Raw genomic sequence first — 27440 nt, 5'->3', positions numbered from 1 at the left:
TCCCCGGTTCAAATCCCAGGGTGGGCCTGGGATCTTTCTGCATGGAGTTTGCATGTTCTCCCTGTGCATGCATGGGTTTTCTCCGGGCACTCTGGCTTCCTCCCACAGTCCAAAAAATATGCTGAGGTTAATTGGTTACTCTAAATTGTCCGTAGGTGTGAGTTTGATTGTCTGTATATGTAGCCCTTAGACAGACTGGCAACCTGTCCAGGGTGTCCCCTGCCTTCGCCTGAGTCAGCTGGGACAGGCTCCAGCACCCCCTGCGACTAGTGAGGACAAAGCGGTGTACAGAGAATGGATGGATGGATGGACGGTAAATCCAGAGGTTTGTCTAAAGCAGGGATATCAAACTCATTCCACAAAGGGCCGGTGTGGCTGCAGGTTTTTGTTCCAACTAAGCAGCATCACACCAGACCTGACTCATTTAATCAACCAATCTCAGTCTCCAGATAGGTGATTGGTCAGACTGTGTGCTCTAGGCTACAGCATTTAGTTCCAACATATCTACAGCACACAGTCTGACCAATCACCTGTCTGGAGACTGAGATCGGTTGATTAAATGAGTCACGTCTGGTGTGATGCTGCTTAGTTGGAACAAAAACCTGCAGCCACGCCGGCCCTTTGTGGAATGAGTTTGACATCCCTGGTCTAAAGGCTCAGCTTCCTCGTCACCACAACAGTCTGGAATAACGCCTAATTACTTCACCAAGCCATCTGTCCATCTCATGGCCCATTTTCCTATTGTCTGAGAACAAAAAATACCTTAAGTGCTTCACCTTGGGCAACTCACCTCAACCCAGTGGGAACAATCCTCATGCTGCCTGATGAAGCCTAAAGAACCATGCTATCTGTAAAAAGTAGGGACGCAACTCTGAGGTTACCAAACCAGACGACATCATCACCTCGGCTGTACTTTCTCTGCTGTTAGCTAGAAGCAATATCAGGCTGTATCAGTGTTGGCAGTCAGACTAAATGATTTGGAAAATATCAGTTTCTACTACTGAAAAGTTGAGATCCTCCAAATGATTGCTACATGGAAAGTTGCAACTTTCTCTTTGCATAAACCAGAAAAAGAAATTGTCACACGAGGTTCCCTAAAATGAATTCTTATCAAAGTTTATCTGACTCTCATGGCAGTGACAGAAAAACTGTTGAAACATCCCTCCAACAGTCTGCAGGTGTGTAGAAGTAGCTCCACTTGCAAACCTTCATGCTTTGATGTATCAAATAAAAAAATGAAACAGCCCTACCTTCCCGGAGGAAAAATGAAACCACATTGGCACAAGTCAAACCGACTTCACAGTCAGACTGTCTACATGTGTCTTGGAGATCAGGTGATTTTTCAGGCAGTCACTTGTACATCCGCTTCACATGTGGAAACGTTCATACGTGTGATTACTGTGCAGAGCTGTCAGTCCAAGTAACATATGTGCTGTACACTTCCACGTGCTTCGACTTCTGTGATCACGACTGCAACTCGCACACACATCTAAGCCAACTTCCACTCTCTCTCTCTTCACCTGCTGACATCTTAAAGGCGCCTGTTTCCAGTTTATGTCTGCTTGTTATCAGGAAAAACAGAGATCACCTGTTTAAACAAATCTACATTTTATTATTTCAGCAGTGCATATGTGGCATTTTAGTGGTACAAATCAACAGAACATAAAGTTAAAAAAAGCTCTGTGTATGTTTAGATGAAGTATTGCATCAAGTATTTTAATCATGTTGGAGTTAATCTCATATGCATCTTATTAACTCCACAGCCCTTATATGTGTTATGAGCAGCATTATGTAGTAAAAAACACAAACATGTATACCCCAAAGTAGCAATATCTTTGTACAACAAATACATTAAAAACTTGAGCAGAAAACAAAGACACATTTAAGTGGTTAAGTGCACTTGGTTTGCAATGTGTTCTCACTTCAAAGGTTTGGCATAAGGGTTCTTTACATTTTAAAAGTCAAAGTATTTGAGTTATGTAACCCCATGAGGCTGAAGCTCTGATCTTAGGTCAGAGGTGTCTCTAACTAATCAAGAAATCACATCACAACTGTGATATCTGATAGGCTGCAACTCAACTGGGAAGCATCATCAATCAGCATAAATTTACCCATGATAAAAGGCTCAACTGGAGGGGACAATGGTTTTGCACATTTCTGCCGGATGCATATTTTGGACCATATGTTTTGGATATGTCATTACTCTGCATTCATTTTACTTCTAGCCGTGTCCAGAACTCTCTGTATTTACCAGCAGATTAGATTCCTCTGAGGCAACTTTAATTCCCTTTCTGATTTTTGCAACTAATTACTTTGATCATTTTGCTTTTAACCTTTTCCAGAAAAGTGTGACAAACCCCTCTTCTTTGCGCTCAACTTTTAAAAAAGAAAACTGTGAAGGACTCTCCATAAGCTTTGCATTTAAACAAACTGGCCTGACTGACCGTTTGAACCAGCGAGAAATGCACTGATACCACTTTTTCGGATCAAATACAAGTCCTTTTACAGGTCTATTTGCTTTATATGCGTTCTATGATACAAACCACAGTTAGCACTGAACACATGGTGAAAACTTCGTGCAATACGACTTGCTGAGCAGTAAAATTCACATCATTCCTCTATAGGGAGGTGAGAGATATTGGAAACACACTGCTGGCCTGAATATAAGTAGTGAAGCTCAAAGTCAAGTTAATGTGCCTTTTCTCAACATCGTGCACCCTCCATCAGAAAATCCTGTATTATTCATAAAAGCCATACAACAGGTAAGAGCCTCTGTTACGCTTACTGCCCATCTTTCTGAACATTTTCTCTTATTTTTCCAGTGTTTGCTGCCATGCTGGTGGTTCCTCTGTCCTACTTCTAGCATTTGCAAACGCCTCGAAATTGTGCTGGGACCTGTGATATTTTGTAAAAATGTTTGTGGTACACGACCAGAGTGTAGGACTTTGTGGTGTCGAGTGGGAAGGTTGTAAATTGTCACTAATTAAACACACAATTTGGATGTTATCATACCATAGAATAGGCATGATCATTCCCATACATGTAGGCAGGTAGAGACATGATCCACCTTCTAGTAGAATCAGGATGTTGTTATCTTTTCTAATTTAGCACTTACAAAGAGGAACAAAAGACCACATTTAGAGGCTGGATGAGATGAAGAAGGTATAAATCTGTGAACTTTCATCCAGGAAACTGAAGTCTGAGTGTTGTCTTAGACCATAATTATAGTTCAACTTGTTGAACTGAAGGTTTATTTACATTTTTTTTCAGTCAGTGCAAGTTTAGGAACCGAAATTACCATTTAGATTTTTGTTGGGCTGAAAATGCACCCTAAGCTCCATTTTGTGTGCTAATTGACATGACCAGATAGGGTTACTTTGTGTTTATCAATGATCATGATGGATGATAACATGCCTACTGAGTCTACTAGAAGATGGAGGAGGTTCCTGCTGGCCCATATGTGTGGGACACCCTGATAACATTCAAAATGGGTGAACTGAATAGCTCTCACTCAACTCCTCTCTTTCCAAGTGTGTAGGATGACCTAAGGTGTCTGTCACTTCAACGTTAGGAATTGCAAAAGGCTCTCTCTTGAGCCAATATTTGGTTTGTCCCTTCTGGGCAGCTGTAGAAACATGGTGACACGACACTCTGTTGAAGAGGCCTACTCCCTTTGTGGATATGAAAGGCTCAGTCTAAGCGAACAAAAAACTGTTTGTAGTTACAGGTGATCATACACAAGTGAAAACATAATTATGAACATCAGATTACATCTTTGGGGCTGCACAGTGGCTTGGTGGTTAACACTTTTGCCTTGTGGCTGGAAGATCCCCAGTTTGCATCTTGGCCTTCCTGGGATCTTTCTGCATGGAGTTTGCATGTTCTCCCTGTGCATGCGTGGGGTTTTTTTCAGGTTCTCCAGCTTCCTCCCACAGTCCAAAAACATGCTGAGGTTAATTGGTTACTCTAAATTTACAGTAGATGTGAATGTGACATTACATCTTTGCTAATACATTCTCTAGATCCTACACACTGGTACTGTAAGACAGCGTTTTTCTCTTTTCCTCTTGATCAGAACTTGGAGCCTTTTGTGCTTTCATCTTAAAATGTCTCCGAACCTCCAACATTACTCCTCCTTTGCCTATCTGCTCAATCAATGTGATGCTCAAATGATGCTGCAGCAAAACAGATGTGTTGAGTGTTGCAAAATTTTCCAAATATGAGTACAAGTATGACCACAGTACTTCACCTAATGCTAGCATCTGTTAGCCTAGACCCATGCTCTGAAGACGCAAGGGTCTAGGCACGCTCGACAGGGAGGGAGGCGGGCTAAAAGGTTGTCTATCAAATCACTCTGCAGCAATTGGGTAGGTATACAACCAATCAGCGCAACGAATAGGCTCCAAGAGCGCCGGAAATCAGAGGATGCGGTAGTTCGGTGAAGCCTTATTTATGCAGTCAATGGGTGAAGCTCAAGTATATTACAGACATGTTAACAGAAAGATTATTCAGAGTCGGTGCTAATGGAGCTCAACGACAGTTGTCGTTTTTGTTGTCGACCCTGGCAGAGAATTAAATTCGTTGCCGTGGGTTGTCTAGCATGGCAAGGCTAGTTGTTTCCGGTTGTTTCTGTCAGAATCGTCGCGCCTCTGTCGTCACTTAGTTACGCCTGCCTTCTGACTCTACACTTCATGGTGATTCGTCCGGCCAGTTTAAGGAGCATCCAACTTTGAGCCTTATGGAGGGTAACTAGACCCACCCTGGCAGAGAATTAAATTCACTGCGGTGGGTTGTCTAGCGCGGCTAGGCTAAACATCTGTATCAGTAAACTTTAAAATACCTGACTCCAGTAAGGTACAACTGCTCTCCAAGTGAGAAACATCAAAGAAAGTTCAATCTGCTGGAAAATATGGAGAAAACCATAGTAAGAATTTAGATCAGGACAGTCCGATCAAATGCTATTCTTCAAGTAAATGTTGCACTCAGGTAATAAAAAATGTCATAATCTGAACCCCTTGTTGCATTTCTAGTTGCCTCGTTAAGTTAGGGGAAAAAATGGCGCCAAATTGAACTTGGATTTGAGTTGGAACAAAAGGCTAGGAAAACTGCCACTCAGCTGATATCAACTCCCTGCATATTTGATATAAAACAACAGAATACGCAATTGTCTCAGCATCTGCACAAGTACAAAACTATTTGCTGGGAAAGTGTTTTGAAACGTGTAATATTTTGTTTTCTTTCCTAGTTAAAACATTTTGTCTTGTTATTTTATTATTTTTTTTCAAAGGAGATGACAAATAAGCAGAGTGAAAATGCACTGACACAGCCCAGAGTGTTATGTTTGGCTGTTGTTGTGCAAAGGAAGTAATAACTCTGCAGCCGAAGTGCTGAATGTGACGCCTTTACAAGATAAATGAGAGACATCAGGACTGAACACAAAGGCCTGGCTGCCACTCAGTTGTTCTGTCAACTGCAGCCTTTGTAGCGCACAGAAAAACAGAGTAGATATTGTACAAATATGTGCATATTTACTCTCAGTTATGGCCCTGCATAGGAATGTGTTGGAAAATGAAGAGAAATATAGTCTTGCTAATGGATCATTTGTTCCATTCCCTCACAGAACAAAACACAACTAAACATATAATACCATTCAAAAGTTGGGGTCAATTAGCCTTTCAACACCATTAGCTAACACAATGTAGCATTAGTTGCTGGAAATGTTCCTCTGTACCCCTATGCAGATATTCCATTAAAAGTCAGCCATTTCCAGCTAGAATAGTCATTTACCACCTTAACAATGTCTAGACTGTATTTATCTTCATTGAAAAAATGATTTTCTTCTAAGTGACTCCAAACTTTTAAATGGCAGTGCAACAGTGAGGCCATACCACATATCATGAAGCTAATACTGTATATGAATTGTATATTGGCTTAATTGCACGCACATTGGTGGGATTTTAGGCATCCTCATAGTTCACGAGGCTGTGAAGTGTGTCCCATCTGTTTTCAGATTTATTTCAGATTTCAAGGGCTTGTGTAAGGTGGAGTCAGAAAAGCCGCTCAGTGAACCAATACTCACTGAAGAGGTTCTGTTTCTGTCAGCTGCCCCATTTCACAGATCATGTTTTGTTTCATCTTCTCCTGTGCCGACAGAAGAATTTTCATACATTCTGCTGCCTGATCGCTGATAAGAATTCAAGCAAATATGAACACATCTCCTGCATTTTAACCAGGAGTTTGTCTTTTTAGCACTAGATGTACTTTTTTTACACTAAAGCGTGGCCCTGTCTTCATTATGATATTAAGAATGTGCACTAAGTATGAGTTTTAGAGCAGCAACTAACATTTATTCTCCGTATCTGTTGATTTTCTCGTTTAATGTATGAAATATTACAAAATGCTGAAATTAAGATGTAGTAGTAAGATGTAATATGTAGTAAGATGATTAAGATTATTGCTGTTTTCAAACAGTTTTCAAAACAGTTTTCTTTGTTTCTGTATTGAACAAATATTAAAGTAAAGATGAAAGAGACTAGCACCTCTTTTTCCTTTTTCTGTCTAATTTGTCTTCTTCTGTGGCAAATCGCGGTTTAAAACAGTATCCTCAGCAAACACCAAGGCACTTTAACATCAGGCAGGGAAACTCATTTCAAGCTGCACCAGCATTAAAATCTTCTCTTTTTCCCTCTTTTCGCTTGGACACAAACTCTTCAAGGCACGTCTCGTGTGCAGATTCGTTTTCATAAACGGTGAGTGTGAGGAGAGTTTAGACAGTATAAAAGCAGAGAAAATTTAACTTCAGCCTTTTGATTTGAGGTTTGTGAGTCTGCCAGATTTTAAGGTGCACTAAAAAATGTTTCCCCTCCTCAAATATAAAACATGGTAAAGGTTCCTGGATATATTTTTATTCCAACCTGCAGCTTAACGTCTTCTCTTGGCTCAGAAGAAGAAGTGGCGAAGACACTTGGGAGGTACCAGCTTTTCTGGATTTGAGAGCAGCCATAAAGATGAAATCCCAATGAACCATTGCAGTTGGTTTGGTGTGGGTGTGTGTGTGTGTGTGTGTGTGTGTGTGTGTGTGTGTGTGTGTGTGTGTGTGTGTGTGTGTGTGTGTGTGTGTGTGTGTGTGTGTGTGTGTAATAATGCCAAGGCAACCCCAGCTTTTGGCAGCAAACACTGACAGACCCACCGCTATAAATTGTGCAGGGCAGGAGTCCATGCATCCATCTGCTTACACTCATCTGTTCTTCTTCACAATCGCTTCATGTCAGCTGGCGTGACTGTTAACCCTTTCAGACATTTGTTAGTTGTACTTTTTTTCCTTTTTACATTTTTTATAAATATAAAGCGCACTGTAAGCCCTAACTGGCGATTTGCAGGTTAAACGATGCATATATCATGGTAGAGACTGTGATTTGGTTGAATTGGAGTCTCTACCAGTAGAGATTGCGATCGCAGTCTCTACCAGTAGAAACTCCAATTCTACCAGTAGAGATTTGTCAGGGCTAAGGTTAGACTTTTAAGGTTAGGGGCAGGGGTCAGGGCAGGGGTCAGATTTAAAGTTACATCTCTACTGGTAGAGACTCCAATCGCAATCTCTACTGGTAGAAACTCCAATTCTACCAAATCGCAGTTTCTACCCTGACACATATATGTTTAAAAATGAAGAAAAAGAAACAACCAATATTTACATTATTGTTCAAAAGTTTGGGGTCACCCAGACAATTTTTATGTTTTCCATGAAAACTCATACTTTTAATCTGCTAACATAACTGCACAAAGGTTTTCTAATCATCAACGAGCCTTTCCACACCATTAGCTAACACAATGTAGCATTAGAAGACAGTGATGGTTGCTGGAAATGTTCCTCTGTACCTCTATGTAGATATTCCATTAAAAATCAGCTGTTTCCAGTTAGAATAGTCATTTACCACATTAACAATGTCTAGACTGTATTTCTGATTCATTTAATGTTATCTTCATTGGAAAAAAATGATTTCCTTTCAAAAATAAGGACATTTCTAAATAACCCCAAACTTTTGAAGAGTACTGTATATCGGCCGGTCGAGTAAACACTTTAAAAAACAGACCTCATTATGACGAACGTAGTAGCAAACACTCTATTTCCACATTCAACAGAAACTAAGAAACATCTATTTGGAGTTTTGTGTCTGTCCAACTGATGAATGCAAGTCCAATATTCACACTGACTTCAGTTCAGTTTTTGGTGTCCACCAACTCCTAACGGATCAGATGTCACTCCTTAGCGGCTAAATGTAACATTTCTGTGGATCAGATGGCTGAAGAATCAACTTAACTCTGTACTGCCACAGATTTGGCTGATTATTCTCTGTCTAAAATGTAAATATGTAGAGTTTTGACCACTTATCACTCTAGGTTCTATTTTTCTTGAAGTAGGTTCCTATTTTCTTCACTCATGCGTAGTCAACCATGTCAGTTGGTTTTACTTTATGGTGGGAGGAATGCACAATAAAAACCAAGAATGTATGATGTGTTCTTCAACTACATTGGGAATCCAGAGAATTTATAGTTACTCCAAGGTAAAGTAAAGGGACATCACAGAGAGAGGAAATACAGCATTTTTAGGCCGCCTCTAAAGAAAGACCATCATAGCCACGTAGTAAAGGTCCAGAAAACGAATAAAAAGAAAGCAAGACAGATGTTCAAGCTTCAGCTCCTCTCTCATCTTAAATGAATCATAACAGGAAATATGTCTCAATGTTCAACTGTTGGTTTTGACATAGTTGGAGAGCGCCATACTGCTACGTTGGAAACAATCTGAACATGTGATAAGCACTTCTGATTGGAGTCTGCTGGCACCGTAATGCACAAAGTAGTGTAGCTCGTAAGTCATAGACAGTAACCGAAGATGACATTGTGACTTTATCCACAGGTTTCCTGAAGGATAATTTTAAAGCTCAGTGTAGTGGCTCTGGCTGGTGCCATCTTGGCACTACCTGACTCCTCCTAACCCAAAAACAAGAGGTGGAGTGTGAGTGGAGCTGAGGCGAACAATGGACTGCCCTAAGACCACATCCACCTGTCACTAACAGTAGCAACGGCCTTAATCATGCATAACTTTAAGCATTTATACATTTAAATGGGTTTGTTACCCACCTACAGTTGTCATGAATCGGGAAATTATCTATAGAGACCGAAAGTGATTTTTATATCAGGCCGTAAACATGTTTACTTCTGCTGTAAAACTGTACATTTTAATGTGGGGATCGATGAGGGTTGAGTAAGTTTTGGAGTCAGTCTCAAGTGGACTACAGGAACTGCATTTCCATGCAGGCTTCATTGCTTACCCCAGATGGTGCTGTTTGAGCCAAATGAAAGAAGACCGCAAGGTAGTAAACATGAATGTTTTGGGAAGGAAATGTATGAAACCTGTTTGTCAGACCTCCAAATGTACACATTACGTTCTGGTGAGAAACAATGAATGTGAGCAGAACTTTTAGGCACGTCTAATTCAGGTAAAAATCAAATCTAGTTTTAATTAAGGCCTTATGGTATCCTTTGACCTCAATTGATTCGCTGTGACGACCCCTGAAGGGAAAAGCCGAAAGGAAAAGAAGAAGAAGAAGAAGAAGAAGGTATCCTTTGACCTGCAAATCATGAATTAGTTGCCTACTGGGCAATGGTACACTAGATAAGGCAACGCTGTGGTATGCTGAGCAAAAGCCATTCCTACATAAAACTGTGAAGAGCAGCTGCCTGTAAATAAAAAAAAAAAATCAGTTCATCAGTGACACAGTCTTCTCAGTTCCTCTAAGTGCCGCTCGACCTCCTGAGAAACTGGAAATGATGCTCTGGGAAGATGATCAGCCCGTCCTCCCAACACTGGAGGTCAGAGGAGTCTCTGAGGGCAGCTTCACACCATTCCGATTAACGCTAACCTTTGCCCTTTGTTGAAGACAGGTGAGCTCTGAAATTCAGCCTGATGAAGCGTCTTGTTATGTGATCATCCTCCTGCGTACCAGCTCCTACTGTGCAGTTAATAAAAACATCACCGTGAAGAGGGCGAGTGTCACCCCATAATTCACTCCTGTGGCTGAAATGGTCGCATGTTTATCCATGAACTTCTAAAATAAGCTGCATATTCCGTCCATGCACAACATGATGGCTTGCCAGGTGAGGTGGTTCTTTTTCTGCAGGTAAATAAGCAACATACTGCTGATAAGACGCTCCTGGAACAAATGGCAGAACCTGGTAGACGTTTAAGGCCGTGTTTGAGGAGATGCTCGGCAGCTGGAGCAGAAGCGTTGGGATCCTGAAGGTTTAGGTGGCGCAGGTCACACCAGCATCCTCAACGTGGCCGCAGTTGGTTTTGCCCCAGCCAGAAAACTTACACTGGTGGATGGTATCTTCAGTCCCCGCACATGCAACGTCATCCATCCAGATCAGACCAGTACCTGCACACAGAGAGAGAAAACACTGCAGTATATCACACTGCAAAATGTAGCAGTAATTCCTGAATTTTGCATATGCTTGGGTCCCTGCTTTTTTCTTTCCTCTCATCTGTTTTAGCTTCTTTTCTTCATCTGCTTTTATAGTTTTGTTTTGCTCATAATCTGCCCATTGCAAAGAGAAAACTGGTAAATACTTGAGTTCATGAACTCCTCTTTTTAAGACACTCGAGGATAAAAAAAAAATGTGATGAAATCCTAAGTTTCCTTCATCATTATGAAGATGAAAATTCATGCACATTTGGAAAAAATAAGTTCACATCTGGTCTTCAGCACCAACAGTCCAACTCAGTGGTTCCTCTGATGGCTCATTCGTGTATCACTTTCCCTCTTGTTCACTGTCAAAGAAGATGCCAAAGAGAATGAACATGCTGGCTCTGCTCACAAGTTTAATCAGCAGCTGAACTTTGTGAATGCCATACACGGTTTAAAGGCCATAAACCAGAAAGTCAATGTAACTACATCTGATCCTGACATTTTAATTCCTGCTGTGGCATAAAGAAACCAGTATTTTATACACATCATTGCAAAAGCTTTCAACTGTGCTGTAGTGACATGACAGGTAGCAGCACACATAACTTTTCTACATCACTTTGTGCACCAAATTCTAACAGTTTTAAGAAGGTTAAAAGTTTTGGAAGCTAATGGCAATGATGTACGCATGGCCGTAGCCAGGTATGAGGTCAGCGAGGTCCAGACCTCACCTATTTTTTCCGAGTTTTTTTTTTTTTCGCCAAATATGCCCAACTGAATAAAACATAAACTCATAAAAACTTGAAACCTCTCTGTGAAACGTGCTTGTAAATTGTGGTAAACATCCATGGGCTTTGTGTTTGTGCCTGTGTGCGTGTTGCGGTGAAAAGCTGTTTGATCAGCTGATGCACGTACCCGCAAATGCGCCCTGTGACGCGCTTGGCAGCGGGCCAAACCCCGTTCAAAAACTAGTGTTTTTATTATTAGCACTTTGTAGACCACATCCCCGCCCATCTACACCAAGGTGACCACAATATTTTTTTTTAGATAATTCGGCACTAGTTCGGCCTGTCAGATCATCTGATCAAAGAGTTTAATTACTTTTATCCACAGCGGAGAGCGCGTCCGGCGCTTTTTTTTTTTTTTTTTTTTTTTGATGAGCGCCTGGCTCATCAGACAACATACAATGTATGTTGAAGATATTTCTAACCTTGCCAGTGACGACTTGTGTCTGTGAGAGGTCATTCTCAGCCATGCGAAGACTTAAGACATGGCTTCGATCTACCATGTCCAACGACAGACTGACAGGCCTGGCGATGATGCATGTGCATCAGAAAGTGGAGGTGAACCGGGAGAATATCCTTCAACGGTGGGATGCCTCTGGTCACAGGAGGATTCAGCTAGCCTTTGATGTAAAAAGTTGATTTGTTTTTTTGAAAAAATATACATTTTTGTTTGGAAAATGATGATTTCACATCATTAAAAGATATTTAAACAACAAACATCTTGTGTGACTTGTAGCCTAAAAAAAAATATAAAAATAAATATCTTTAAAAAACATTGAAAATTTTTCAGCGCGCGCTTTGCGCGTGCATCATGGACCTCACCTATTCCAAGATCCTGGCTACGGCCCTGGATGTACGGGAAAACCTTATAGTCCAAAAACCATTCATCATTAGAAATGTGTGTATTGGAGTCCTGCGATTGAGACAGCAAGTACTTCCAGTGCTTCCTCAGAGAACTGTTGATCAAATAATATTGTATATCCGGTAATAAAATATACAGTTCCAGCTGGTCAGCAGAGATTTTGGCACTAGTGTTTCCCTATAAACCTTGGTTCCTGTTTGTAAAACCGGAATCACTGGAGGTTTCAGAAAGTCCCAGACAATTCAGTTTTGCAACACTTTTAGATGGCTGGAGGAGATTCAGCTTTGAGGAAAAATAGGAACATTTGGTTGCACTCTTGTCGATTCTGTAGTTTAAAGATTCATAACTGAAGGTTTATGCCTGGTGGATGAGAAGAGAGTCTCAGTTGTCAGTCACACTCTTAAAGCAGCATCTGGAGATGAAGAAACAGCTGCTATCTCTACTGCTCCGCTCGAACAAAACTGCTGTTAATCACTCAGCCCCTCTTCAATAGCTCACTGACAACTACAGAGACACAAACCGACTTCAAAGAGACACAGTCAACTACAAGGAGAAATTAACCACAAAGAAATGCAAAAACGGGTACACAGAGACACAAAATAACTATAAAGACACACAAAGCAACTATAAGAAACGGAGTACATTTTGACACAAAATGACCAGAAGGACCAGACACAAAATGACAACAGAGACAGACAAATAACAAAACATAAAGCCATAGCACAAAATGGCCATTAAGCATCAAAATGAGAATAGAGACACATAAAACAACCATAAAGACAAACAGAATGGCTAAAAAGAGACACGAGATGACTAAAAAAATTGCTTAAAATGGCAATAAAAAGGCACAAAAAGACTGCAACAAAATACAAACACACAGAAAGTAACTTCAGAGACACAAAGCAGCTACAAAGAAACTAAACAGCTGTAAAGATGTACAAAAAGACTACAAAGATGTGCCAAACAAGAAAAAAGACTCACAAAAATGACTATGGAGACACAGCATGGCAACAGTAACAAACAAAATGAGCAGAATATCAAAGTAAATGATCACAAAGACATAAAAAAATAAACTTCAGAGAACAAAGTCTAAGGCCAGCATTCTGACAACTCCAAACTTAAATGAGTTTTAACCAACCTCTTAAAATTCCATTTTTCCTTTCTCACAACTGGAAAACAGTTCAAGAAGCTGTCGTGATCAAGACAGCTGGAGAATAAATATTGAAATGTGTGTTTAGATATGATGGGAACAGTTCATTAGATTCTTGAACGAGAAAACTGCAGTGTCCTTAATTTCTCTATGATCGTATGAACCAAAGAAGAAAAGACAGGCAAATAAGTTACTAAGTACATTTTCTGCATTAATGGAAAAAACACACGTTTCTGATGTTGACTGTGAATTCTTTCAAATCAAAGTGGGAAATGCACTGCACATTAATCATCTATAATGTTAAATATAATGTAGCAATCATGCCAACTCTGACTGGAAAGCCTGAAGACGCTGCGCGTGGCAGCAATCTGTCAATTACAGGGTAGTCCTGTCCCAAAACAGATCCTGCTTTACATCTATTTAGCTCTAAATGGGACCATAATTTACAAACTGAACACCATGCTGTATTGACAAGGTCTTCAAACTAGTGACTGCTTTCATGAGCTCATTAGGAAAATGTTTAGTGAGCAAACAGGTCAAATGAGAAGTAGGGTCATTCACTAATATACTTCTTTACAATCTGATTTATTTTTGCAACTACAGGAGTCACCCCCTGCTGGCTGTCAGACAAAATACAAGTCCAAGGTACTTCTGCATCAGCTTTTCCTTTTAGACTCAGAGGAAACATCCACATTTTGTATACGCTACTGTTCAAAAGTTTGAGGTCACTTAGAAATGTCCTTATTTTGAAAGAAAAGCAGATTTTTTCACATAACCTTCTCCTGAGCAGTTTTCTGGTGGTTGTAAAGTTGAACTTTCTTTATCTTCATTTATTCTTTAAAAGTTAAAAGGCCCACTTTTATTAAATTAGTAAGAAACTTCCTGCACTGTAGAAAAATGTCTGAGAGACATGTACATTACTGTCCAGTTAAAATAAGGCTCATGCTGTCTGCTGTAAAACGTTCCTCTCATTTGGATGGATGCATTTGTTAAATTAGATTTTTACTTTTAGAGTAAGCACCAGAGACTTCACAGTCCTCACTATCCTTAACTGACAAGTTCGACAAGCGTCCATAACCGTCAATCAGAGCAACAGGTCAGTCAGCTTTCTGGTGTGCAAACCCTACATTTTCTGGCAATATTCACTACCCTGGTAAATCAAACCATCTATTTTTTCCCCTTTTCTGCTGGAACTACATGAAACACGTGTGTTATGAATGCCAAAGAGACTCATCAGACGTGTTTGATGAACCATGCAAAAAGGAAACATTTCCAAAATCTCTTACTTGCAGTATGCTAGCCAACTTACCCCTTTATTGATGTTGTTCCATTACAGTTTTTCTCAGAAGAAAACTTTTTTTCCTCTTAATTCACAGAAACGAGTCCAATCTTCACTTCTTGAACTACAGTGAAATGAACTGCAGCTCTGGTGTAGAGACTTGAATATATGTGTTTTTGCGTCAAAAAGTTTTATTGTGTACAACGTGTTCCTTCAATGTGCTGACTAGATTTTGGGATCTGGTTTGTTTCCTGATCTGCCAGTTTCAACCTTCTTTCTGTATTTTTACTTCACCCAAGCTCCACCAATTAAATAGGATTTAAAAGGCTTTATGTCAACAGTGGACACATGAACTTAAATACAACCTCAGAACATTTAGGTTTGTTAATAAGTCAGGTCAGATGAATATTTACATTGTCCAAAATCATAAATCAAACATTTGTCTTCACAGGAATTACACAAGAAATTCAAGGGATCTATTCAAACCACTGAAATAGTTTGCTGCATGACAAAATACATAAATATATTTTGAATAAAACTAAATTAAAGTTGAGGTAACTTAATGACTTTGAGAACTTTGAGAACAGGATTTAAAGTTAGCTTCTTTGTCTAAACACGTCTAAATAATTCCAGATGGTTAAAATTGGTAATTAAAAATACATTTGATTGTAGATGAAAATATAATTTACCTAAAGCAGTTTAGATTATTGAGTGAACATCATTTCAATAGAAGTTGTCATAATTCAAAGAGATAATGCAAACTACTAAAAACTGCCTAAATATGTTACAGTCTGGTTTTCAGCATTTCAGCTCTGTACATCATCACAATGGATTTTAAAAGAAACAATCAAGATGTGCTTTAAGTGCAGGCTTCCAACTTTGACTTGAGGGTATTTACATCCAAATCCGGTGAACAAGGTTGGAATTGCAACACATTTTAGATGGGCCCTCCACCTTTTTTAAGCGACCAAAAGACATTGGAGAAACTACCATAATTACAAATCAACTTGCCACTTTTAATATTTGGTGCCACATCCTTTGCAGGTTTGAGCCCACAGACATGTCTTTAGTTCCTGCTTGTTCTTGGGCCAATTTTCCTTCAGCTTTGTCGTCAAGTGAAAAGCATACTCATTTGGATTCAGGCCAGGTGATTGACTTGGCCATTGTAGAACATTCCACTTCCTTGCCTTAAAAAACTTTGGTTGCTTTTGCAGTATGCTTCAGGTTATTGTCCATCTGCACCATGAAGCACCGCCCAATGAGTTCTGAAGCATTTGGCTGAACATGAGCAGAAAGTATTGCCCAAAAAACTTCCCCCTTTTTTTTTTTTTACTGCTGCTTTTGTCAGCAGGATGATTTCCAGTTCCACTGGCAGTCATACATGCCCACGTCATTATACTACCACCACCATGCTTCACTGATTAGCTGGTTTCATGCTGAATCCATTGTGGTGGTGTACAGAGCCAAAACGCTGCAAATTGTGTCAATGTCTAAATATTTATGGACCTGACTGTATATGTCGATTCCAAACATTATTTTGTGGACAATCTGTACAACATACCAGTGCCTCTGTTTTTTGACTCTCTTCTCAGAAGTATAGTTTTCTGTTAAAATGTTAGTTTTATAGTCTGACATCTAAATAATAGAAAATTGATATCTCAGTCAAACCATGTGTCTCCAACATTCTTGACTCAGTTCACAATATAACATAACAAAGAGAACCTGGCTGCAGATTTGACATCTTGAAAGCAGCATGAAACAACACACGTGTCTTCATGCAGGCGTGCAGTGGATGGAACTGAGGTATGCACTGGGGAAAGTGCACATGAGGCTGCAGAGGTAGCCAGGTCCACTGTTGTTGTACATGATACCACAGCTGCTCTGCTGCTGCACCTTCTGAGAGTTTACTTTAATGGATGTGGACCTTTAAGCCGTTTCCTTTTGGATCTTAGCACACATTAACAGTCAGTGTTTGCAGGTTGGAACGCTGTCCGCTTGCACAGAATTTATAATACTTCTTACAAATAAGTGTTGATTTACCAAAACGCTGTGTGTGATTTCAGGGGAACACCCAAGAGTCATGAACTTCAGAGGGATTTAGAGGATTGAAAAGTAGAATTTTGGCAGTTTGTAAAGTGAGGGCTGAATATCAACCAGACTTTATTAAAGGACATTTTTTTAACACTGAAAACTGTTCTTGAGGGCTGAGGCCTTTGTTTCCTCAATGATTATGGGGTTGGACAAACAATTGTTGATGGTCGCATGAGATACGAATAACCCATCCATCCATTCTCTATACACCGCTTTATCCTCTCTAGGGTCGTGTTGGGTGCTGGAGCCTATCCCAGCTGACTCGGGCGAAGGCAGGGGACACCCTGGACAGGTCACCAGTCTGTTGCAGGGCTACATATACAGACAAACAATCACACTCACATCTAAAGACAATTTAGAGTCATCAATTACCCTCAGCATATTTTTGGACTGTGGGAGGAAGCCAAAGTGCCCGGAGGAAACCCACGCATGCACAGGGAGAACATGCAAACTCCATGCAGAAAGATCCCAGGCCCAGGCCGGGATTTGAACCAGGGATCTTCTTGCTGCAAGGCGAAAGTGCTAACCACTACGTCACTGTGCAGCCCATACAAATAATGTTCACCTAAAATATATATATTTTTAAGAGTTTAAAACAAAATGTTCAGAGTTTAGAGAAGAAGAATCTTGATATGATATGATATACCTAATAAGAAAAGCACTCAGAGAGCGCAGTACTACGCCAAGGCTGTTCAGTCGTAGGATTTCTGACGGATGAAATCTTTAAAAAATTTGTGGTCCGCAGCGGTTGATTTGTAGTACGATCGCAATCATGTGATCATCAGCAGACAGCTGATGTAGCATTCACTTGTAGTCATAGTTACAGTGGAGCTGTGCTGCTATCTCGTAATGATACAGACATCTGTAACAAATCTGTGGATCCAGACTAAAAGAAGCATCACTGCCAAAATCTCATCATTTGGTCGTTGTGTCATTTCTGACCTTCCCAGAAAATTTTCTCCAAATCCAAGTCCATTTTTGAACAGACAAACAAACAGACAAACCAACGCCAATTGTCACACGACTCTGTTACTATGTTTTAGTCTCTGCTTGACTTGATTATGTTTCTTGAATCTTCAAATGTCCTTCTTGCTATTGTGTTGTTGATGTTGAATCTCCAGCTTAAATTATTACAGAGGTATTCAGTCAGTGACACGTGAGACAGCTTTGCACAAGTGAACTCTACCTCTATCTGAGATTATCTATCTGGCGCATTGGTAGTGATGCGTTTCACATCTACCAACAATAAGCTGAGGCTACCATCGCAACTGTAACAGAGCAGCCTACAGTAGCTCAGAGTATGGTAGAGCCTACAAGCCTATGATGAAATCATCAACGGTGTTCATGTAATTACTCTCTTTGCCAGAAGGGGTTGACAAATTTTCCACAAGTGCAGCTATAAAAAGGTTTCGTATGGACTTGTACATTGTGCTTTGTGGGAAACACTGCTATAACTAGACCTCATACAGTTTACACACAGCATCATTTACAGTGTATATAAAAAAATGTAGATAAAAATATAAAAAGACAAAGCTTTTTGTCACCAGGACATTGTTAAAGATAACTGGTCTGAGAACTGGAGGTTTGGGTCTGGTTCGTTTGGGTTTGTTGTTTTGTTGGTTTGTACAGCAGGTTGGCTAGTCCTGTTCAAACGCCACATTGTCTTGAATCCTGTATTCATACTAAACATCTTTGATGTCATGTACAGCAGTAATAAAATAAGATTTAGATACAGCCTCTGCACATGATAAGTCTATTGTGAACGGTTTCCTGACTAATCATTTTGGTGGAACAGTGTGTTCTCTCCTGTCAAAAACCCCAAATGCTCTTCAAAGATGCTATGAGTCAAAAAAAACAGACCAAATGCTATATGTAAATTCCAGATAGTTAAAAATTGAACACAGCCGTGATGTTAGTCAGTGCTGTTGTCTGGAGGACGTCCCCTGGAACAAAAGCCTATTTTCCCTCATTTTTCCAGACTTATTGGTAACAACTCCACCTGGAGAGAGACTCTGAATGATGTAAGGCTGCATGAAATAAAATGGAGAGAGAGAGAGAAAGAAAGAGGGAGACAGAGATGAATATGACCTCTGAGACTCCTTCTTGACGACATTTGGCTCACTTGACTTTCCCCATAAAGCCTTAATATTAATCCCTGTCGCATTTTAGGGCACTGCTCAAGTACTACCACCAACAGCAAAGAACTGAAGAGTTAGTAAAACTCTGAAATACTTCCACCAGTGAATTTCAATGAGGATATGTGCCGTGGGCAAAGACACTGATTGAGATGTTGTTCATTTCATACTGTGAGTGTTTATCTGTAAAGAATGTGCTTTAAAGAAAAGCACTTTTAGATTTATAATGAAATATTTTCATCAACTCACCCTTATATTACTGTAGTCTAAACAGGACTGGTCACTGTGTGCACCAAATACCGACACTTCACTTTTAATACAGCTTCACTATTTACTAAATTTGACCATATTTGGACAGACTTCATGTACATATTTGTAGGGTGGCCTCAACATACAAAATGGCAGTTTGTGTTTTGGTTTCTAATGATCAAACTTACATTATCACTGCTTTGAGTAAAATCACTGATCACAAAGCAGAAGATGTCACTGCTCTGTACATACCTCCACCACGTGTCTTCCTACAGGGATGAGTTCCACACAAAGACTGGCTATAAAGATGGAGGAATCCAGTGACGATGTCACCTATTGATTTGTTCTGGAGCTAAACTGAAGCCTAGAGAATGTCTTCATGGTAAATCTTTTCTGGTTGGAGTAGGAGCCTTCAGGATATGGAGAGCTGGTTGGAACATGGGGAGCGACAAGTGAAACCTCTGGGAGCTCATAGCAGAGCCATTACGAGGGAGAGGCTCGTCACGTAAACAATCTTAAATAGAAACCTATGAGAGAATTCTATAACACCAAAGAGGGAAGTTGGATGACATATCCTGCTCCTCCCTCCTTAAAATCCAATAATGACCATTATAATGGTCAAACTGGAAAACACGACTGAAGCGCAGTGTCCTGAAACCGTTTGTAGCAGAATCCCCTTTTTAAAACCAAACTTTGGAGCAAAGTCACCAAAGTTTTAAAGATGTTTTTATCAGATTAGACTGGTAATTATATTCAGGCAGCTTTTAAGTCCCGGTGATCATTGAAATGGCAGCTATGGTTACTTCCAGCTCATTCAGATGGTCTTGGTCTTGTTATCCCAAAGTAACTGCGCAGAAGTACAGATGTCTGCCAAGGTGCACAGCCTGACTTTAAGGACTTTGCTCATAGTTAATCCATACAGTATGTTCACTAATGCCAATGTGCATTTTACACATTCCTACCTAACACTAAAACTGCATAGAAAATGCAATAAAACTGGAATACATTAAAACAATAAATATTTACTATCCAAACTGAATTTTAAAATCTATTAAAGTAAAATTAGCTGAAAATAAAGCCACTATTTTACCTTTCTATGTAAAAGTCACTAATTACTAGCCTCATCAACCTCTCCAGTTTATTTTCTGTTACGTGTTGTTTGTCTGTTTCTCTCTGTTATCCTTCTTTTTTCCACTTTAATCTCACCCCAGCCAGTTCAGGCAGATGGCCGCTCTCCCTATGCCTGGTTCTGCTGGAAGTTCCTTCCCGTGAGTTTTTTCCAACCACTGTATGCTGCACAATTTGGACATGTTAGTTTTTCTTTATAAAGTAATATTGTAAGATCTTACAATGGGAAGTGCCCTGAAATGGGTCATATTGTGAATTAGCATTATAGAATTAAAAATGAACTGAAAAGAATACAATAATTACACACTAAATCCAACCAAATTGAAAACAGATTAAAACAAGCTGATGAATGGCTAAACTGGACTATCTATTCCCATTGAACTGATGATGAAAAACAAATTTCTAGTTTGAAAACTAAACCAACCGAACGGACAGTAACTTAAGTTCGCAATCCATAGTTTAATTATGAATTGATTTTAAAATAAGCAAACACTGATCAGAAAGAGTAAATTCAGCAAATGACATCAATACATTTACTTAGTTTTTTTATGACAGACGCTGACATTTTTTGAATGGGAATTCAAAAAAGAATCATCAAATGCGAGAATTTTTTTGGAGTCAGTGGCCCTCAGTGGCATCGCACTTTAAAGAACTTCCACATTGCCTTCCATGTCAATCAGTGCTTATCATTAGGTTCGACATGTGCTCAGTGTGCTTTTAGGTGGGACAAGTGTTGCTAATATGTTGGTGCAGGATATCACAGGGGACCTTCAGAGGTTCATGCCTTGATAGGTAGGAGTTCTACTGCCAGCATGCATGGAACTAATGAGTATTAAGCAGGGGTTTCATTATGTTTCATCAATCAATGCACTGGTTCTTTAGAACAAAACACTTCACAATATGCTTCTAATTCACCCATCCACACATTCTTACACAATGATGGTGGAAAAGCTGCCATGCAATGCATTACCAGTTCAAATTAATGGGGTTTGGAGTTTTACTAAAGGACCCCTTTGCAGCAACAAGCAACAGTTAATTGACAATCTGCTATCTTTTGAGCCATATATGATTGCTTGTGTACTTTTTGACCACATGATAATAATGAAGCACAAACCAAAAAGCAAATTAAAATTCCCTAAAGCTCCTAAGTCACATTTTTGTCCCTGCAAGCTCATAGTCACACCACAAAAGTGTTGAATGAACCAAATGACTGAGTTATTGGCATGAAAGTTTTAAGATTAATGCACCAATAAAATACCATCAAACGATTGAAAGTTTCATACCATGTCCGAAGCGTCCAGTCTTGTGGATTTCAATTGCTCCTTGGTATCCCAGCATCCTACAGACCACATCTCCATCCGTTTTATCCCAGACATCATCACACACCGTCCCCCAGCGACGCTCATGGAAAACCTCTACACGACCTTCATGAGGACCAGACCCGTTCACCAACCGCACCAGGGTCTCCTCCACTGCAAGACACACAAACAGACAAACAGACATTGACAGAATAATCTGTGTATGCAAATGTTACATCTATTGAAAGTGTTTGCAGACAGCTTTTTTGCATTTAGTCTTCATTATCTATGGAAACAAAGCTGCATTGAAAAGACATGGCTCTTGACTTTCTTTTATCTGGTGTTTGCTTTTATGGCTTTGCGCTCACACCATGTAGATTGTTTTCATTGTGAGTGTTTGAGCTTAATGAGGCCCTGTGAATCAAACCGATATGAAAGCAATCTGAGATGAATAGGTTTTTATTGACATGCAGGAACACAATCTTTCCATAAAATGCAGAAAGAGTCTTTAATTCAGCAAGAACAACAAATAAAATATCTCTGTGGACTCTTTGTTTCCTCTCATGTGAACCTTTTCATAAAAGTTTGGGTTCTATCTGACCAGAAAATTTTCAGTGATTGTGGACATTACAATCTGGCAGTAATCTCATGAACACGATAGCGTTTAAAATTCATAACATCCTCCGCTGCATTTGCATCTGCAAGGGTTTATCTCGTCAACTTTTTCACTAAAAACAACCAGCTGTATGTTCATATCAGGGAAATGAAAGAAGACAAGAAGAAATAAAAGTGGGCATGAGACTGTAAGTAGAGACCACGGAAGGCAGAAAATAAAATGAGAGAACAAGAACTGAAATGATGAGAAGACAGTAAACTGAACAAGAAACAAGACAAGAGATGAAGACGTAGTGTAAACAATGAAAGAAACCACTGTGAAGACATGTTATCAGATAGCGGACAAGGGAAGATGTTTTAGAAGAAGAGCTTTTTATGGGATGAGAAGAGGATAAATGAAAGACAAGAAGACCATATTTTTCAGGAATTGGATAAGAAGAGAATGCAGAAATGTCAAGAAAACAAAAGCAGTTGTGAAAAGGGTAAATAACTTTAAATGAGACGAGAGTGAAAAATAAATAGTTGGTGGGAAATTACAAAGGTCAACAAGAAGAGAGGGGATCGCTTAGTTTAGCAAGGGGAAACAACATTTACGGACCAAAACAACTTTTCTGTTCAAAGTGTTTTATTTAATTTCTTTGTGGAAAAGGAAATGTAAAAGCGACAATATGAGGTATTAGAAAGGTACAGTACTGTTTAAAGTTTGAGGTCACTTAGAAATGTCCTTATCTTTGAAAGAAAAGCAGTTTTTTTCAGTGAACAGTCAAGACATTGTTAATGTGGTAAATGACTATTCTAGCTGGAAATGACTGATTTTTAATGGAATATCTACATAGGGTTACAGAGGAACATTTCAAGCAACCATCACTCCTGTGTTCTAATGCTACATTATGTTAGCTAATGGTGTTGAAAGGCTGGTCGATGATTAGAAAACTCTTGTGCAATGATGTTAGCCCATGAATAAAAGTATGAGTTTTCATGGAAAACAGGAAATTGCCTAGGTGACATCAAATTTTTGCAAGGTAGTGTGTGTGCTGCACCCATTCTTGTCGTGTCGGTCTTGTGAGGTTGTTAGGAAAACTGTGGTGACACTGTACAGAAGTCTTTAAACGAATGGTTAAAATTACAGCACGTACTTCCCTTGAAAAACATGTTTTTTTCTATTAGCACCAAGTATCATGTCAGTAATTTGTGATTGCACTTTAAGCATATTTTTAACTCTGGGGAGAGTGACTAGCTGATTCTCTGCTACTTATATTTGCGCTAAGCTAAGCTAAGCTAATTGCCTCTTAACTCAAGCTTTACCTCACATTGACGCAAGAGCATTATTGATTTCACAAAACAACAAACTATTTCTTTAACATACTCAATATTAAAATGATTCTAAGCCAAGGATATTTGAGGATTTAACACTGAAGAATGCAAGAAGTTCTTGAGAAACTACACAAATAAGCTACAACATAAATTCACTGACAGGTGAATGTATAACATTGATCATGCTGCTATGAAGCAATGTTCCTTTGGTATTCATGTAGATATCTTAACTGTTGTCAGTGGTTTTCCATATCAAGGTTGTCCTCCTTGTTTGACGGTCACATTTTTGATGATTTCTCATATAGTATTGCTTCATCACACATTTAAAATATTTTCTAGAGAAAATATTATTCTTTACAGGAAGATGGTCTTCCTGCTGGGCCTTTGGCCTGACGCACCTCCAACAGCGCCTGTGGTGGACTATGCATGGCAGGAGTGTCCTTTTCCCTGTGCCAGGCCTAGACCTGACTGCATACCAAAAATTTTGCCCCTTATCCCACAACATCCCCTAGTGGCAGGGCAGTGAAGAGAGATGCCCCTCTGCCATCCCCAGCTGCTCAACTTAGTTGGATGTAACGCCCCAAGCATTTTCTCGTCGTCTCAGCCAAAGCCAGTGACTTGCTTTTTCGGATTCCTCATTGAACTGAAGCTTGACTTTAAAAAAATATGACACAACTAGGGTCTAAATAAAACTACACCCACCCCCCGTCCCCATCTCATTAGAGCCCCTCCATTCATGATTGAAAGGGGCTCTAAGAACTTGCATTCAGGAACCAACAGTAAAATCCAAATGAGTCTGTTTGTATTAGCAGAAGCTTCATGAATCTGCAATTCATCTCATATTCCTGAAACTATGCAGCAGCTGTACCTGTATAATTGACTTGATTTACTACCTTTCAGAAGACAGAGGGGAAATGAGAAGGAGAGGTAAACACAGACATACGACACACACATCTCACAGCTCAACTATTCTGGAGGGTTTCATCGCTGTTAAGACTGTTGACAAAGTGCTGCAGAGTGAAGCCAGACACATTATCTAGACAGGATATTAGTCTCATCAGACCATCATAAATTGTAACTCTGTAACATTTAACTCTCATTGTATAGTCAAGTACTGCACTCACTAGCCCATCATAATTTAATATCTACAATAGCATTATGCTGTCAGATCTACTGCACATATCTGTATCGTATTCTCTCAAAATGCCAGCAAATTCAAACCAAATTAGATATAACCTTGCACTGCTGCTCTTTTTCAGGGAACACTGGAAGAAAGGGAAGTTAAGAGTGATAGAGCCACACACGCTGAGGTTTGAACCAGGGACGAGTAAATGAATACTAAATTGCCAGATACAGATGTTGAAACTATTTGTTCACTCATGAAACACAAAACAGTGCAAGTTCAAAGTTTTTACAGTTGAAATTAAGTCGAGTAAAAATTGCTTGACTCTAGAAATTGAGAAGCACTGCAGTGATGAACACTCTTCAGTGAGAGTCTTGCCAATCAACATCTGGTGTGACAGTCAGTCATGACGGCTGCGAAATATAAATGTTTCTATATGTGGTTTAGGACAGCTACAGTGTAGCCTGGTGCTTGAGACCAGAACCATCGTGAATATGGCAGAAAACAGGTAAATATTCATCTGTTATTTCAAGATGGTGACGGTAATTTAACTGCATCCATCCATCCATTATGGACACACCTCTTAATCCTAATTAGATTCTTAGGGGGGCTGGAGTCTATCCCAGCTGACTTAGGGTGAAGGCAGGAGACACCATGGACAGGTCACCAGCTTATCACAGGGCTACACATAAAGCCAGTCACACTCACATTCACGCCTACGGACAATTTAGAGTGACCAATTTACCTCAGCATATTTTTGGACTGTGGGAAGAAGCCAGAGTACCTGGAGAAAACCCACATATGCACAGGGAGAACATGTAATCTCCATGCAGAAAGATCCCAGGCCGAGGCCAGGACGTGCCTTGGAGATCTTCTAGCTGCAAGGCGACAGTCCTAACCACCGAGGCACTGTAAAGCCCCTTCTTTAATTCCAAGGCCTTCTAAATTAAATTCATCATACAGTTTTATTCACCAAATTTTCTATGGTAAATAAAATGTAGTGCATGTTAGGATTTTTTAAAAATGTTTTATTTTATGTTTTCAAGGCAGCTGCTGGTGGTCATTTAGGACGGGTTTACTAGTGTACTTGATAAGAGTTAGGAGGCAGGGCACTGCTGATCAAACATTCTGCCAAACATTAGTGTCAGTGTTAGCAATATATTAAACCATTTCACTACTTTTATTCAGGCATAGTGAGACCGCCTTAGGATTTAAGTGAATTTTTAGATCCATTTAAACAGTCAATCTCAACACGGCACACACATTTTAAACAGTTTTATTAACTGATTGTTGGCTACATTCACAATCAATAACAGAATAATCCTCAACTAAACGTTAATAGAATATAGCGGACACTTTTTCGATAATTTGATAAAAGTATTTTTTTACTTCTGACAAAACTGGGTACAAAATTGGCTTGTTATTTTAGCAAATTGAAAAACATAAACATTAGGTTAATTGAATTCTCATTTAAATAGCAACAATGACTTTAATTAAAAATTATATTCAACAGTGGGCTTTACAATTAGAACAATTTGATGTTAAAATGATCCTCATATCTATGTTTAAAAATAGCCTACACTTTAAAATTGTACAGTCATAGACAATCCACTAGCCACTGAGTCATATATGTAAGACAGGCTTTATCAGTCCTAGATCTGTATATATGATGGCGTAAATCTGTGACGTGAATCCCAACTTTCTTACAACTTTCTCTATCCATCTCTCTCAGCTCTTCAATCCTGTCCTCCCCGTGAAGTGCCTGAGGCTCCCCACTTTTCAAGATTTTCAGCAGTTTGCATTGAGCTGTAATAACAGAAATGTTCTGAATATTGAATAAGAGGGTGGTGTCTCTTTTGTCGCGTTGCTACAAAACCAAACTAGAAAAACACAATGCAACATTTGTTAATTAGTTATTGTTGTTCAAAAATCACGGCAACATAGAATGTGGCCATTTAATATAGATGTACTCACAAACAAAATGACCACAGGCTTGTGTTGTACATGTACGTATGGATACCGAATTGGGCACAAATATATAGCGGGCGGCAGAAATTGATGGGACTCGGAAACACTCTCACAATTTAATCAATTGTTCCTTGTATCATTTCCAACAGATAAGTCTCGATGAGTCCAATTTGTAGTAGGATCCCAATCATGTGATCGTCAGCAGGCAGCTGACGTAGTGCTCACCGTGACACCATGATGCTATCTTGCATTGATATAGAAATCTTTTAAGAAAGTACACTCCAGCAACCCCAACCCAACATGGTTTCTGACAAAGTAAATATGCCTAGTCAATCTGGCATGTATTTGTAATTTGAATTCTGGAGAGTAAATGGCTTGCCGTCGTCTTTCATCTTGTGCTACATTGCTCTATATTGCAGTACAACAACAATTCTGTGTCTAAATTTATGCTTCGTCTACATGGATCAGTACTTGTGAGGAAGTTGACCTTTTGAAATGCTATTTTAGCATTAGTAGTCAATTAAATGCATATTTAAGATGATGTTTTTGTTTTTAGAAGAATCTTGTTTTAAAGTGAGTCACATGTCATGCTAGCTTCACAAGGGTTTAGCCTACTTAGCTAGTTAGCTATAGCTGATAAATGTACATATGCTATATATAGCTATCATATCAGATGGTAAATTTAATGGATGATATGTTAGCTTCATGAACTTGCATAATTACATGGCCAAATAGCTGATAAAATTTGCCAGATTTCACATGAGATGGCAAAATACAACAGTTGGAGACTTGAAATGAGAAACTACATTTGTTTGACACCAAGGATCAAGTTCATTAGGAGTTTTCAGCGGTACATGTGCCCTCAGTAATGATGCCATATGAAAATGGAACGCCTGACAGGCAGTTACTGGGCAACACATTGTTTGGTAAGCCTCACATTCCTTTTTTCCAGCCCCGTCTTGTTTAAATATTATTTAAAG

General features: G+C 39.5%; 1 protein-coding gene across 1 annotated transcript in view; it reads right to left on the bottom strand.

The window, feature by feature from the left end:
* Positions 1–1587: 1587 nt before the first annotated feature.
* Positions 1588–27440, bottom strand: part of scara5 (scavenger receptor class A, member 5 (putative)) — a 132221-nt gene continuing 106368 nt past the window's right edge. Inside the window, exons 11-12 of the mRNA XM_051936645.1 lie at positions 21426–21614; positions 1588–10436 (exon numbers count right to left, since the gene is read on the bottom strand). Coding sequence (XP_051792605.1) covers positions 10303–10436; positions 21426–21614 — 323 coding nt within the window. The 3' untranslated portion in view covers positions 1588–10302. The remainder of the gene's footprint in view (positions 10437–21425; positions 21615–27440) is intronic.

The sequence above is a fragment of the Acanthochromis polyacanthus genome, chromosome 16, assembly GCF_021347895.1.
Source record: "Acanthochromis polyacanthus isolate Apoly-LR-REF ecotype Palm Island chromosome 16, KAUST_Apoly_ChrSc, whole genome shotgun sequence".
NCBI lineage: Eukaryota > Metazoa > Chordata > Actinopteri > Pomacentridae > Acanthochromis > Acanthochromis polyacanthus.
Note: the sequence above shows the minus strand (reverse complement) of the source record. Positions and strands in the feature narration are given on the sequence as shown.